Here is a 16,181-nt window from a genome sequence, read left to right as displayed (position 1 = left end):
TATCTTAATATACAGAAGATCAGCTTAGTATACCTTAAGTAAGGATTTCAACAGTTTGTTCCCACACAGAAACATAAAGTGAAAAATAATAGATGATTTTTTTTTAAATCATGATGAAATCAGATCAGACCTATTGTCATGTTTAATCCCAGTGAGAGTCAAGTTGGGAATTAATAATTTCTTTTTTGTTTTTTACAGAAGATCAGTTTAGTGTACATTAAGTAAAGATTTCAATCGTTTGCACCCCCATAGAAACACAAAGTGAAATATACTGTTTGAGTACTCGTTATAGCATTAAGCCTCAGTGTACAGCACATTAAGGACAGAGATCCTACATGAGGAGTAAGTGCACAGTGACTCCTGTTGTTGACTTTACAAATTGACACTCCTGTTTATGGCATCAATAATCTCCCTATGCACCAGTCATGAGTTTCCAAGGCTATGGAAGCCCCTTGAGTTCTCCGACTCTTATCTTGTTTAGACAAGGTCATAGTCAAAGTGGAGGTTCTCTCCTCCCTTCAGAGAAAGGCACCTCCCTCTTTGAAGACCTGTTCTTTCCACTGGGATCTCACTCACAGAGATCTTTTTGCCAGAGTGCCTTGGCTTTCCATGCCTGAAATACTCTCATGGGCTTTTCAGCCAGATCCGAGTGCCTTTAGGGCTGATTCTGAGGCCAGAGTGCTATTTAGAACATCCGCCATTCTATGAGTCTGCTGAGTATGCACTACTCTTGCAACTTTTCTACAAGCCCCAAAGTCTGCCAAAACCAGAGTTAAAGGGAAAAAGAGAAACACAAGGATTATTTTAATTACACACACATCCAAGTCTCTAGACTCTCGGAACATTCAGGAGACGTGATCTGTTCTGCTTAATTAGACATTCCGGTCAACACAGACATTTCCTAAGGAACTGGAACTTAACTGGACTGGGCATCAACTTGGACTTCCCAGAGGAATGAGGCTTAGCTGGGCACTCGGCTGCTGCTAGGAGCCCTTCCAACCAAAGGCCAGCAATGGAAAAAGTCGGAGTGGACCAGCTCAGCAGGCAGGGCCCGTGTGCACCCTGCGTGGTGCACATGCACAGAGATGCACACGCCCAACTGAGCGGGAGCAGAGGCCCTGGTGTGTGTGCAGGTGTTGGGGGCGGGAATTCTTTAGGTCCCCTGGTATCTTAGCTGTGAGGACTGAAAGTCGAGGACAACACCTTCCCCTGGGAGCTGACCACACGGCATGGGCTGTGGGCCTTCTCCCACCCACAGTCTGAATCCCTTCTGCTTAGTGAATCGCCTCCAACACTCCTGGCAGCTTCAGAGAGGTGCAGGGTCTCCCCTCTGGAACCCAAGAGTAGTGCCAGCACTGCCCGTTCTGCGTGCTATTCACCCTCCGCCTGCAGCTCAGGGAACAGAGCTGTCTGGGCTGCACACCACTGCCCTCTGGCATGCATGGCCTCCCTGGAGAGCCAGACCAGAGTGGGCAGGATTTACTCCATCCCCACTGGCCAGATCCGGCACGGGCCACTCCTGTCGTGGCTGAGCAGCTGCCCGGGTGCAGTGAAGGAGTGCACGCATACTGCAGAGCTGGAGGAGGCAGAAGCTGAGTCCCCAGCCCTGGCTGCCCTCGTGGGAACGCCGGCATGATGCAATTCAGAAGCTGACTTAATTGACAGGAAGTCTGGGCCCAGCCAGCTGGCATGGGGTTTGGCAAAGCAACGGACCTGCTCATCCCTTTCTCCCCTGGCTAACCGCTCCTGGCGTGGATGTGAAAAGCATCAGGGACAGAGAAAGAAGGATGGGACAGTGAGACGGGCTGGACAGAGAGTCGACAGACATGGCTTGCGTCTCCTGTCAGCTGAGGTCCAGACAGAGAGGCCCACGGCAGGTGAACGGCCTCCCAGCCTGGCCGTGAGACCCAGCGTGCTCAGACTGGGGCAGGAGGCCTCCAGGCTGCGGGCTCTTGCAGGTCAGCAGCTTCTCTGGGCTGGACGGCAGTGGTGCTGACCAGGGAATCCAGGGGACTTGTCATCTCCATTAGCATAAGGGGCTGCCCCCAGCACCTCCGCAGGCCCCCAGCGTCCCTTCCTGTCTCCACACACAGCCCCACAGGGCCCACTCACTGCTGTTCACCTGGCTGCTCTGCCCTGGGCAGCCCCTGCACATGCAGAAGCCCCTGCACATGCAGCAGGGTGCACAGAGGGAGAAGAGATTCCAGACCTCCCCATCTGGTCAACAGAAGGAACCCTTCTGTCCCCTGGACACACTCACCGTCACCTGCTCCAGACACACTTGGGAGGAGGGACAGGCTTTGCCTTGCAGTCCAGAGACAGGGACTGTTGTCTTCAGAGCAGAAACTGCCCCCTGGACCTCACAAATCCTGGGCTGGAAGTGAGCACAGGACCACCATGCAGGTAAAGAGGACCACCGTGTCTCTAGCCTGTGTAGACCAGAGACAACTGACTGTGACCAGGCTTTAGGGTGACTAGGGGCCAAAGGAGGCAGCAAAGGGACCTGAACTTGGAAGCCTGGGCATTTAGGACAAGCAGACGGTAGGCAGGCCCACCCGAGCCCCAGGCTGCAAATTCCAGGTCCCCAAGGAGCCCTCAAAAGCAGCACCACAGAGCTCTGGAGGACTCTGGAGCCGGGGGAGGAGGAGCTGTGAGGCCAGAGAAGAGGGGACACCTGGCCAGGATCACACAGCTCACAGCTGGGCCTCCAGAGTTCCCCTCCTCTGTCTCTGCCCACTCCTCAGAGCCCACAAGGCTTACCAAGACCCCGCCCCGTGAAGCCCCAGCAGAGATACGCAACACGGGAGGCGCAGAGGAGCAACAGAGAGGAAATGGCACCAAGGCCCGGAAGCCTGGCTTCCAGGAGCTCAGAGATCAGAGCGGCCTCTGAACACCAAGCCGTGGCCAGGAGGCCTAGAGAACGTCTGGCCCGGCCCTGCATGTGACAGAGGACACGCCAGGCGGGGTCATTCAGGGCCACCTGAAGAAAGAGCAGCGGCAGGTCCGGGGCCTGACCCCAGCGGGTGCGCGGCAGGTGGCCCTGGCCAGCACTGAGCCGAGCGCCAGCTCCTTGTCTGCAAATGAGGGCCTCTCTAAGGCACTGCCTCCCTCCCTCCAAGACCTGCACCCTGTCTGTGTGAGCTACAAGTTGCCGTATAACAAACACCATATACCCAGGGGCTTCACCCATGCGTGCTTATTGTCCCACAGTTCCAGTGGGTCAGGAGCCCAGTGCCCCTGAGCAGGGCCCGCCACCCAGAGCATCTATCAGTAGGAAGCTGGAAATGGAAGCAGGGCCAATACTCAAACCCAAGCATATCATCCAATATGGGATGCAGGCATCTTTTTATTTAAAAAAAAAAAAAAAAGATTAAGTTTTTGAAAGGCAGACTGACAGCAGGAGAGGGAGAGGGGCAAAGAGAGACAGAGAGATCTTTCATCTGCTGGTTCACTCCCCAAATGGCCACAACAGCCAGGACTGGGCCAGGTCAAAACCAGGAACCAGGAATTCCATCCAGGTCTCCCACATGGGTTGGCAGGGGCCCAAGCACTTGGGCCACCTTCCACTGCTTTCCCAAGCTCATCAGCAGGAAGCTGGATTATAAATGGAGTAGCCAGGACTCACACAGGCATCTGATACAGATACAGGATACTGGTCAGATGCAGCAGGTTGCTGTACCTCAACATTGACCCCTGGATGTAGGCATCTTAACAGCTGAGCCATATGTCTGCCCCTAACCTTCTTTTAATTCCACTTTCTCGTGAACTTTTTGAAATTCCCTCTTATTTCCCAGAGGCCACCATAGCATTCCATGCCCGTCTATGTAGCAGCCTCTGTCTCCATGGCCACCAGAGGAGTCTCTGAAGAACCATAACCATGGCCGTGACCATGCACCACTGGACGTCTTTCTCACATAATGGGGCCTCCCCTGCCTGCACCAGGCTCACGGGTTAGAGGCAAGCCCTGAGTCCCACCGACACTCAGGAGGGACCCTTGCAAAGGTGAGACTTGTCACTCGATCACTGCAGGTTGTGTCTGCCGCTCCACCTTGCAGGCCCAGGCCCCGGAAGGATGCCACCTTTCCTCTTCACCAGTACCTGCCTTCTGTTCCCCTGGGCCCAGGTCTCTCTGTCTCAAAACAGACGCTCTCCCAGTTGACCTGCATGGAAGCCGTGGGTGGGCAAGGCTGGACACTGACAGGCACACCGCTCTGCCCTGCCCTGCCTTGCCCAGGCTGAAGTGGACAAGATGCCCAGACCTCGATGTCAGCCTGCAGGGGTCCTCCTGCTGTGCGGTGGAGACAGGAGGAGAGCAAGCTCTCCCAGCCCAGCACCTGCCCAGCCTCCACACTGTACTCAATTCTGGGCAGCAGCCTGCAGTGTTGTGGTTGGATGCAGGGGGAGACTTAAGGAAGCAGAATAGGGGAGAATTTACCCATCCTGGTGCCGCAAGCAGGATCTGTGAATTTCTTAGAGACAATGGAGGAATGGTTTATGTTCCTCCCTAAAAGGAAACCCTGGGACTGGGCATTTCCTACAGTGGCTGAGGTACTGCTTCACACACCTCCCATCTCAGAGGCCTGAGTTCAAGTCTCAGCTCTGCCCCCCAATTCTACCTTCTCAGAGATGCAGAACTAAAAGATCCCCTGGCCCCAAGACCTGACTACTCAGAGAAGCCTGGAGACTGAGACATAATCTGGGAACTGTGGGGTCATAATGGGGTAAAGCCAGCTGGCCTGGGGAGGGGTCTGCTCAGTCAGCCTCAAAGCCAGGGTGGGCAGCACCACCCGCAGAGCTGACAAGCATCCCTCCTCAAGCCCCAGACCACCTAAGAGCCCCTCTCCCATCCCACTCCTCACCTTGTCCTCCACACCAGTACACAACTGGTCCCATCAGCCTGTGTCCCAGGACCCAGCAGCAGCTCTGCGGGAGCTTCCAGCCTCCAACCAGACCTGGTCAGAACCCAGGGACAGGCAGCAGCCCTGCCAAGTGGTAAACCAGCAAGGCTCCCAGGCCCCACGCCCGCCAGCGAGCCGCAGGCCGGAGCACCCCTGCATCTGTGCGTGTCTGGTGGCAGCCACAGGTCTCAGCACTGCTGTGGTCTCTTCCCCACGTCCCTTGTTCCCCCTGCTGCTCCCTGCTGGCCCTCGGCCCTTACTGGATGGGAAGGAACCAGGAAACGTGTGTTCCAAACGCCTCTCACTCACTCTGCATAGCATTGACCTCTCACTTATCACCAGGGTCAGATCCTTTTCTCCTCTTCTCTCACAATGGGTGGCGCAGCCACGCCAGGAGGAAAGGTCTTGTCTCAGGGACCCGGCTCTGCTCTCCAGTCCTCAACTACGGAAGGCTCTCTGAGGCCTGCTCCTGCCTGCCCAGGGACAAGCCAGGGGAGAACCAAGGGAGGCGGGGACAGGTCCACGCAGAAGTGAGTGGCTTGTGAGTGCTTTCAGGCCAGCTTTGCTCTGGACCAGAAGGGGGGTGGGGGGCTCTGCTGAGCAGCAAGCTGAGGGGACATCACTCATCACCCACCCCAACCCCACGGGCCATTAACCTGGTGCTGCTCAGTGGCCTCCAAGGGCTGGCACTGCCTGGGCAGAAGACACGGAGGGCAGGGAACAAAGGTCCCAAGGCTTTCTGCGGGAGGGTCCCAGACCGCAGAGCAGCCATGGATGCACACGTGCAGGGCTGGTGTGAGTTCACCTGACAGAGAGGCTGCCCTCTCCAGACTACAGAGGGTCCAGAAGGGCAGTCCCCTGCCTCCGTGCTGCCACGCTGGCCATCAGCCCTCACTCCCTGTGCAGACAGCTTAGGACTAAGTTTCTGTCTCCAAGGCCTGGAGGAGGGCTCTCTCTAGACAACGCTGCTCTCACCAAGTCCTTGAGGCCTCCTGTGTTGCTGGGGAGAGGGAAGCCAACAGAGGGGTTTAAGGGGGTCTCCGGGAAAAACAGCATTGAAAGAGGTTCAGCATCCACAGAAGAGGAATCCGGGGTGGGGTGTGATAAGAGGATGCACAAAGGGCCAGGGGGCTCACACACCCAGGGCCAGGGGCGGGGGCTCACACACCCAGGGCCAGGGGCGGGGGCTCACACATCCAGGGCCAGGGGCGGGGGCTCACACACCCAGGGCCAGGGGCTGGGGGCTCACACGCCCAGGACCAGCTCTGGTTATGTAAATGCCAACTGCAGGAGCGAAAGAATCTGGAAGGACTGCCCTTGCAGGCTAGAGGAGGCAGAGGTCCAGGGCAATGCAGAGACAGAATGGGCATGGAGAGAGCTCCAGGGAGCCACTTTGATCCCTCTGATACAGGGTGGCTTTGCAGAGGACAGCTGCCCCTCCCCCGCAGCCCTTCACTGTTCCAGGGACTCACTCTGCTGAGAAAGAAAAAGGAGGCGCACATCCCCTGCAGAGCCTGGGTGCCAAGCAAGCCTGTGCTCCACCTCTCACCAGGCCCCCTCCAAGTCCTAGCCTCCGGATGCTCCCACCTGACCCAGCTCAGCCACCTGGATCTGCCTCCACGTGGGTCACCCCACCAAGGGTCCCCACTGACTGGAGGCACGGCTCACACTCCTGCTGCAGGGGCAAAACCCCGCTGGACCCCTTCTCCTATCCCCGGTCCCTGCACCAGGGTCCAGCCACCCTGATCCTACTCCACACCTGCTGTCCAGTTCCTGGCTGCCAAGCCCCAAGCCCTTGGCCGCTTTGGTGTGGCTGGGCCTGCTGCCCTGGGTGCCTGCCCTTGTCCACTGGTGAATTCCCGCTCATCGCATCCCACACTGGAACCTTCCCATATGCCCCAGGCAGCCCAGGCTCCGCTCTGCGCCGTGCCTGGCTGCAGACCATTCGGCTTACCGCTGCCAGAAACTGGCTGCTGCCTACCTGCTCTGAACACCTCACTCTGCCGAAGAAGCTACCCCAATCCCCCAAGCCACGCCCCTGCAGTCTCTCCCCAAGGTGCGCCTTGGGATGCCAACAGCAAGGAAAATGAGGGGTTCTGCCTGTGGGGCTGGGGGTGTGGATCCCACTTCCTGCCTCTGAGCGAGTGAGGGAATCAGACTGGGCCTGCCTTCCCGCTCAGCAGTAAGCACTTCTGCATAAAGATCTTCACTTCACCTTACTTTCTTTTTTGTCTTTTCTCAAGATTCACTTATTTGAAAGGCAGAATTACAGTCAGGGAGAAACACAGAGAGGTCTTCTATCTCCTGGTTCATTCCCCAAATGGTGCCAACAGCCTGGACTGGGCCAGGCCAAAGCCTGGAGCCAGGAGCTCCCACCTTGTCTCCCACGTGGGTACAGGGGCCCAGGCACTTGGACCATCTTCCGCTACTTTCCCAGGCCCTAGCAGGGAGCTGGATTGGAAGTAGAGCAGCCAGCACTGAAACGGGCACTCCAATATGGATGCCAGCGTGGGCAGTGGCAGCTTAACCTACTGCTTAACCAGCCCCAAGCCACACTCATCTATAAAATGGGATGAGCGCCTCTACCTGTGGGATCGTGAGATCAGGCAGCACAGCTCACTACGCACAAATGGACAGTGACGCTCCACACCCAGCACCCCTTCCGTGTCCCTCAACATCCACGAGGAGGGGAGAGGCTGGGGAGGCTGCTGTCACTCCATCAAGAGCAAAGTTACCCATGAGTCACTGGAGCCGATACCAGGGCTGTGCAGCCAAGCATTAGGCCTCTGTGAGTCCTAAACAGGCATTGAATGCCGAGCACAGGCACCATCCGGCAGGAGGGTGGTCAGAGTGTTGGTCAGAGTGGGAGCTGGGGCGGGGCCTCCAAGGCCTGCCTGGGTGGTGGGGACACGGAACATCCCTTGTGGCTCTGGTCCTTTCTCTGCCCACACCCACCCTGCAGAAGGAAGTGTCCACACCCACCCTGCAGAAGGAAGTGTCCACACCCACCCTGCAGAAAGAAGTGTCCAGGGCTAGCAGCGTTTGGGATCTGTCTCCTGACCTGTGGTCCTCATCACAGGTCTTCTGTGTATGGAAGAAACATCTTCCCACAGCAGCAGGTGCAGGATGGCCTGGCCCCTGTTGCCTGGCAACCCAGGCCAGCACACCTCAGGAGACAGAAGCCAGAGCACCCTGAGGCAGTGAGGGGGGCAGGAATGCCTCCCAGGGGGAAAGGCTGGCAGGCAGGAGAGCACTCCGCACTCAGGGCCAGGCACTTCTGGGGAAACAGCTGGCAGAGCCCCTGATCCCACGCTGTCCTCCCTGCAGCCTCTCCAGCCGGCAGTGCCCTGGCCTCCAGGCTAGAAGTGTTATTGGCTTGGCCTTGTGCTCAGAGTGGGCACTCAATCACAGAACCAGGGGTCAGGCAGTCCAGTAGCCTTGTGGGCACACATGGAGAAAGGCAGAGATCGACCAGACAATTACACAACACACCCAGGATGGAGCCAGGGTGCCCAGGGCCCTGCTATCTCCAGGCTTGGAGGTCCTTGGCGATCAGTCCTCAGCTAGGTCCTGGGCTGCCTCTCCCCCATGGCAGTGGACTAAGGACTGACTTGGGGGGTGCTTAGCTGCCCCTCTATCAGCTCCCTTGAAATCACCCCAAATAAACAGTTCACTCTGTATAAGGACACAGAGCCCGCTGAGCAGTGCCAGCCCACCAGACACCCACATGGACCTTGCTCCCCCCACCCCATCCTCCTCCCCACTCAAGGCCCCACAGCAGCCCACCCCCATGCTCCCCTGGTGCCTCTTCAGCACGGCCCCTCCCTGAGTCACTGAGCACACTCCTGTCCCCGAGACCCGCGCCTCTCTCCTGGGCCTGGGCACACCTGTGTTTCTCACAGTGACTGCACCTCAAGGCTCATTCTGCCATGGCAGCAGTGAGTCCTTGGGCAGGGCCAGCTCTCTCGGGGCCTCTCCTCTGTGGGTGTCCAGTGGGGTCTATGTTGGGTGTTAGGACAGGCTGTCCATCGTGTACTGAAGGAAGAAACCCGGTACCACTCTTTTCATGCATTTCTTGGAAGTCAGTGACATCTATGTCCCCCAGGAATCAGGCCCGCCCCTTGGGGACATGTGGTCCAGTCACCTGGGTTCCCGTTTAGCCTCGTTTCCAAGAGATCAGGATAGATGTGTCTTCCTACTGAAAATAAACCACTTCACTTTCACAGCAGCAAAAAATTTGCTTTTCAAAAAGATCGCACTTCGTTGAGGGCAAACGTTATGAAAGGAATTCTAAATTTCCCGCCCCCTGACACAGGAAAGACTCTTTTTAGGTGTCTTTAGGAGCTGCAACTTGGGGCCAGCGCTGTGGCATAGCAGGGAAAGCTGCTGTCTACAGCACCAGCATCCCATAGGGTGCCGATTCGAGTCCTACCTGCCCCACTTCCAATCCAGCTCTGCTATGGCCTGGGAAAGCAGTGGAATATGGCACAAGTGCTTGGGCCCCTGCACCCACGTGGGGGACCCAGAGGAGACTCCTGGCTCCTGGCTTCAGATTGGCCCAGGTCGGCTGTTGCAGCCATTTGGGGAGTGAAACAGCAGACGGAGGACCTCTGTCTCTTCCGTTTTCTCTCTCTCTCTCTCTCTGTAAGACTGCCTTTTGAATTAATAAATAAATCTTTAAAAAGAGGCCCTGTGACTCTTCCTTGTTTCCTTCCTTGGTTACCTGGTTGCAGGAAACAAAGACCGGCTGACCGGCCCATTCCCAGCCTCTGCATCTCCTTGGGCTTCTGTCTGAAGGCCCTGCCCACAGCCCATTTCCCAGCATCCTCTCTGGCAAGAGCTGCCCATGCATGGCAGGGTATGTCTGGTACTTCTCCCGGCAACCTCCACCCACAGCTCCCCCACAGTCTCCTCTGTGAGGAGAAGGGGAACAGGACAAAGGACGACAGACTGCAGACAAAGGCATTCCACTCCTGATGCTTATGCACCCTGCTGGTCTACGGGCCTGCCCCTGCCTCTCCTCCATGGTTAGGTCCAGCACTTTCTCTAAACCATTCCCACAAGGGCAGACAGCCCTGCACACGCCATGCACCATTCATTCAGCACCAGTAGCTGGCACAGGTCAGGGGCACCACTCTCACAACCACCCCAGGCCAGTCAGGGTAGCACCTGTTAGGACAACGATGCAGGGGCGGGATTTAGGGACATGGCGAGGGACAAGAGGACAACGGAGTTATTCTAATTTGCTGCAGTATAATTTGAGGGCTGCAATGATACGGGCTATCACATCGCGCAAAAGACGTGACTTAGCACTTAGCACATGCTGAGTTTCTTTGCTCTGCTGGTGATTTCTCCTGTGCTGATCATCAGAGTTGAGGGTGCCGCTTTTCTCCTATACCAAGTACAGGTTAAGTCTCATCCCGGTGTCTGCCTGACTCACTCACACATCCCCCCTTCCACAAGTGACAAAGCAGAAGTTCCAGGCCTGTGCCCAACTTCCCAGGTGCCCCCTTCTCACACCAGCCGCAGAGCAAGGAGGGAAGAGTGGGAGAGAGAAAGCCAGACAGGGAAGCCGAGGCTCCGTGTAGCTCGGGGGCTGGCTGTGAGCTCAAGGCACACTCTGGCAGGGCCAGGCCTGGCATGCCCACTGGCATTTCAGGGGGCCTGGCTGTACCCCTGTATCTGTTCAGAGCTGCAGTGTGCTCTCAGAACTTCAGGCTCTTTGAGATGAATGTGAATGGGGCAGGACACAGGCTAAATGATCCCAGCCTTTGAAAAAAAAAAAAAAAAGCTTAAGTGTGGCTGCTAAGAACCTTCTGGCCTGAAATGGCAGCAGGTGTCAGGACGAAGGAATCCTGTTTCGAGGCAGCCATCTACTGCTGGGCCATCAGCACAGCCAGGCAGAGCTCACCACGTCCAAATCCAGTACTAAAGGAGCACCAACCACCACCGGGTGGATGGAGGGGTAAATGACCACCAAGGCCGTCCTACGGCCCTGCCTGTGTTCACCGTGATGGTGCCTCCAGTTCAGTGTGGGCTTCTGCGCCTGGCAAGGTGAAGAACCATTTTGAAGTTTGTAGTTAACAGTGATGATAGAAGACAGGCCACAGGGCAGCATATGATTCATTGGTTTTTTAGAAAGCTCAGGAAAAAAACAAGTTATGCCAGGAGGGATTCCTAGGGCAGGGGGGTGGCAGCCCTGCAGGACAGGAGCAGAGCTGGGCACTGCAGAGGAGGGGGCCTGGGGCTGGTAGGGAGGGGAAGCCTCCGAGAGGGCTGCAGCACATCACAGGCCAGCCAAGGGCTCAGGGTCCAGCTGGGCTGGGGCCAAGGGGAGCCCTGCAGGCAGTGAGGCCCCTGAACTGCAGAGGGAGGGAAAGAAAGTGGGGGGACAGCTTTGCCCCAGCACGAGCAACCTGACAGCACCTCGGCCTCCTGCCTCCACCTAACCCAGCGGAAGGTGCAGCCGCCTGCTGTCTGCGGGAGCACCTCACCCTCACCCACCGAAGCCCCAAGAGGCCACCTCTGACACCTGCCCCCAAAGGCCCCTGCACAGGCCGCAGCCATCCCTCCCCCATCATGGCACGCAGAGATCTCTACTGTGATCATATCCACAAATGATTGCACTCCCCAGCAGACCCTAAGTCCCATGAGGGCAGGGGTATACTGGAGGATCTGATTAGGTAAACAGGTGACAGAAGGAGCAGGGGAGAGGGGTCTGAGTGAACCATCGAGCCAACAACCAACAGGCAGCTGGCGGCAGTGTCACAGTGTCACACAACTCCAGGGTGCTGCTTACAGCGTGCTTAGTGCAGACAGCCCAAGTGCCAAGTGCAGGGAGGGAAGCTGGCCTGCTGGCCCCTGCTGGGAAGGCCGGCAGCTCACCTACATCCTGCTCCTGCCGGTAGAATCTCAGAAGATGGGAGACGCACCCCTGACCCTCCCCGCCCACCACACACAGATGGGACTGAGGAATTCCCAGTAGGAGTCGGGGCTGGGGGGGAGCCACATGTCCTGCAGGCCCACCTGTCTTCTCTGGCCACCATCGAGTTCCCCATGGGACTGCCATGCACCGGACCCCTGCGTCCCCCACCACAGCCCTCAGCACAGGGCAGATCCAGGAGGCCCACGGAGCCGCTCATCCCCAGCCCCTCTCCACAACCCCACCCCGTGCCAGGCCACACCCGCAGGCCAGGGACCTGCAGGCACTGTGCCGCTGGGAGGGGGACTCTCTCACAGGCTGCAGGTGCTGTCTCCAGAGCGGCTCTCCAGGCCTGCCCTTCAACCAATTCCCTGGAACCTCAGAGGGGATGGGGCCCAGGGGTCTTCTTCCTCATCCTGCTCCGGGCACAGCACCCTCTCTGGGTTCCAGCTGCCCTGGCTCCCTGACCAGCACTATGGCAGGCTCTGGAAACAAGAGGAGGCCATATCCAACTAGCCCCTTTCTCTGTCCCAACCCCTCCACCAGCCCACACTGCTCTAGAAGGTTCCACAGAACTCAGCTCATTCAATTCTCCCCTGTGCAGAAGGTGAGAGGCCTCGGGCTCCCACAGGGAGGAAGCGCTAGAGGGGGTAAGGGTCAGATCTGGGGAGGCTGCAGTGGGCTGGTGGGCACAAAGCTGTCTGCAGGCCAAAGACACAAGTCTTTCCAACCTACCAGGCTCGGGATGCACATGTCCCCTACCATACTCGGGGGTCCCCAAAGCCCTGGGAGCTTCAAGAAAACAACCCAATAAAAGGAAGCCATTCAGGACTGGAGGCTAGAGGACAGGGCAGCCGGGAGCTGGTCTCACATGTGGCAGTGCCTCCCTAATGACAACGTTCCAAGAGCCCACAAACCAGCTAGCCCCCGGGTAACTGGCCCAGCATTCCCACAAGGTCACCCAACCTAGCCACAAGCCCAGCCAGGGAGCAGCAGCCCTCGTCCCGTCTCGGGAAGCTCCCTGATTCTTGGCTTCTCCAGTTCAAGGTCATTTTATTTCCCAATGTCATGCCAGTGAAAAACAACGGACCGGGAACAGGAGCTCTGGGTGTCCAGAGCAGAGAAGTTAACCAGTCACAGTGGGGCTCTGGACAAGTTCTGCCCCTTGGTGGGGCTCCAGCTTCCCATGTGCACCTGTCCGGGAGGTGTTAGGATTGTGCCCTAGGCCTCAGCTCCCATTTCTGTGACTTTCGGTGCGAAGGGGCTTTGTAGGGCGCAGCAGGGCTTCTCAGCCATCAGGGATTCTGAGGGAGCCCAGACTTTCCACTGAAACTGGCCAGGGACATTTTGCTCATCAAACTCCAGGTCCACTATTGCACAGGGCTCAGGCCTGGATCAACAAATGTTTACTGAGAACCCACCAAGATGCAGACACTTTCAGGAGGCACTGGGGACCCACAAAGGAGCAAGATAACGGTGTCCAAGCAACCATTCTGCAGAGACACAAACTGAGTCTCAGACAGATTTGACATCTTGCTAAGGCAGCAGGAAGGCTGGGCATTCCACTCCCAGGACGCCTGATGCCTGCAGGTTCTCTGCTAGAGTTCCAGGGCCAGTGAGAAGAGCTCTGGGGTGCGGAGACGGCCAGCATCCCTCCTAGACACAGAGGAAGCTGTGAACCTCGGATTTATCAAAAACAGGGTATCAGAGGCCAGGACATAGCACTGGCTGGCTGGGCTGAGCTTGGTCCAAAATGCCCCCATCTGACCTTGCCAGGGCCTGTGACCCCCTCTGCCACCCGCTTCTGAACCCTCCATGCTGGGCAATGCGCACCACAGACTGGAGGCAGTCACGTGACCTCCACAACCCGCAAGCACACACCACAGCAGCACTGGTCCTGAACGCACCAGGCGCTCCCACAGTTGCCTTTCTTGGGGTCCCTGTACAGGCAAGGCTCCCAACCAGATGAACCGGCCTGGTCTGCAGACCTGGAGTCGGGTCCTGCCTCCCAGGACAGAGTTACTCAGGGCCCAGCCTGTCTCCCTATGAGAGGCCACTGCAAGGGTGCGCTCTGAGAGCCACTCCTTCCTACAGGTGTCACAGCGGTCCTCGCTCTTCCATCTGGGCTTCCAACCTGGGTCTCAGGATTGCTTTCCCCCAGGGGCTGCTCGTCCCTCCCTCCCTCCCCACCCCCCAGCCTTCGGCCACGGTGACCTCCCCTCCCCCTAGAAGGGCGGGTGATCCGGGGAGGTGGGGGTGGGAGGGCGCTGGGCCGCAGGCAGGGCGTGTCGCCTGGGCCTTTCTCTGTCCAGCGCCGGCTGCACAGCCTCCTGGTATGAGGTGGCTCCTGTACTATTCCCCCAGATCGCCTCGCTGTCATCACCCAGACTTCTGAGCCCCTAGGCGGCTAACAGGCACCAGCGAAGGGCAGCGGGTCTAGAACCTTCTGCCCAATCGGATAAGCCGGAGAAGGTAGGTGCCTTGTCTGCCCCGCGCCTGCCCCCTCGGCCTGCACGGCTCTTGCCAGCAGAGGCAGGTGTCGGACCATCCCCCAGCGGCCGAGGGCTCCGCGCTCCGACGTGCCTTCTCGCACGGTTCTGGGCAGGGTCCGCAGGGAACCGCTCCGGCGCCGCGAGTCTAGGGGGCGGCCAGACTCCCGCCCCGCCCCGTTCTCCCAAGAGGGGCGCCCTCCCCCACCCCCACCCCCGCCGGCACCCGCCACCTGCGCTGTCGCCCGCAGCCGGTGCCGCAGTGCGAGCGAGCGAGCAAACCCGGCGCCTTCACGCCTGGGTCCGCGCCGCCAAACGAGCCGCCGCCCTCCGGCTTCCCCGCCGCGCCTCACCTGCACCTGCACCCCAACCCCCCACCCGGATCCCACCCTCACCGCCACCCTTGGCCCGGGCGCCTCCTCGGTCCTTACCTTGGCCCCTCCCAGCCCGGCCCCGCCCGAGCCAGCCCCGACCTAGACATCCCCATCCTCGCGTCCTCCCGGGCTAGGAAGAAGGGGGTCCCCCCGGGGCGGGCGAATGCGCGGCGGGGGTCGACCTGGCGCCGAGGTACGGCGCTGCGCCCGGTACTCACCGCTCTGCTCCCCCAGGAACACCAACTTGAATTTTCTCAGTGGGTTTCCAAAATCTCCCCCTGCGGACATGGTGCTGGCAGCCGGGGCCGGGAAAGGAGGAGGAGGAGGAGGAGGATGCCGCGAAGCAGCAGGGAGGGGAGAGGAGGGCGAGGGGAGGCGGCCGGCGGTGCGGGAGCCGGAGGGGGAAGGGCTGGCTGCGCGCGTCCTGACTCCCCAGCTGCGTCCCGGCCCCGGCCTGCGGCTGCGTGTCCAGCGGCGGCGGCGAGGGCGGAGGCGAGGGCGGAGGCGGAGGAGGAGGAGGAGGCAGCGGGCTGGGGCAGGGCTGCCGCGGGCGGCGCCGGCTGCGGTGCGAGGGGCGCACTGTGGACTGCCGAGGCGCGGCGCGGGCGACGAGGGGCGCAAGGACCGCGCGCAGGGCGGAGGAGCGCTCTCCCGAGCCGCGCCAGCCGGCCCCCTCCCGCCTGCGCCGGCGCCTGCGCTCTGCGCGCTCCCCAGCCTCTGATGTCATGCGGGGCCCGCGGCGCTGCGGGGCTGGGGGTGTCCGCCCGCCCACCCGGGGCCCGCAGGCGGGCGGAAGAGAACGCGGTGAGGCCGAATGGCCCCGGGATCCGACCAACTCTGGCTGCCTCCCTGCGTCTGTCTCCACCCCCACCCCCACTCCACCCGTCCTTTGATTCCACGAGAAATGACACGAAATTGTCAGGGGACATTTGTTTCTGGTCTTTTAAGCCTAGGAACCAGTGCCTTCAGCTGCCTCGCGAGACATCGGTGCACGGCGTAGACGGCGCGGGGGCTGCAGGGACCGGGGGTGGCGGGGAGCCGGGGTGTGGTGAGACACCTGGTGCAGCCCGCCCTCGCGTCTCCAGGCCCAACTCTGGGTCTGGCGACCTCGGCGGGGTCTGTAGGTGTCCCCCCGCAGACCTGGCCAGGGAGCGAGGAGGCACCAGTACAGGGCGCGCCTACCTGAAACCAACCGCTCCTAGGAGCATTTTACCGCCTGACCTGCCCACCTCCGGGAGAGGAGGGGCCGGGACGCCAGCAAGGCCAGCGCTGCTGCGTCCTTTGCACCTGCAGTGCGGGGGGGGGGGGGGGGGTGCGCTGACAGTGCCACTCCTCGCCCTAGCAGCTCTGTGCGTGTGTGGACGACGTCGGGCTCCCAGGGGACACGCGGGCAACCCCACGGTAGCCCTCGTGCTTGCCTTGTGCACGGAGGCACATGCAGCAAGGTGTGAGTGGGTGAGGGCCGAGTCGGCACCAGCCGTGGCATTCTGGCTTAACG

General features: G+C 59.5%; 1 protein-coding gene across 1 annotated transcript in view; it reads right to left on the bottom strand.

Moving 5' to 3' along the window:
• The window catches only part of RAB6B (RAB6B, member RAS oncogene family), a 64,358-nt gene extending 49,029 nt beyond the window's left edge, over nucleotides 1-15,329 (bottom strand). Inside the window, exon 1 of the mRNA XM_002716590.6 lies at nucleotides 14,902-15,329. Within this exon, the coding sequence (XP_002716636.3) occupies nucleotides 14,902-14,971 (70 nt within the window). The 5' untranslated portion in view covers nucleotides 14,972-15,329. The remainder of the gene's footprint in view (nucleotides 1-14,901) is intronic.
• Nucleotides 15,330-16,181: the final 852 nt, after the last annotated feature.

The sequence above is a fragment of the Oryctolagus cuniculus genome, chromosome 4 (assembly GCF_051225735.1).
Source record: "Oryctolagus cuniculus isolate XC-2025 breed Fujian yellow rabbit chromosome 4, ASM5122573v1, whole genome shotgun sequence".
Taxonomy (NCBI): Eukaryota; Metazoa; Chordata; class Mammalia; order Lagomorpha; family Leporidae; genus Oryctolagus; species Oryctolagus cuniculus.
The sequence above is the reverse complement of the archived record's forward strand: the minus strand, read 5'-3'. Positions and strand labels throughout refer to the sequence as shown.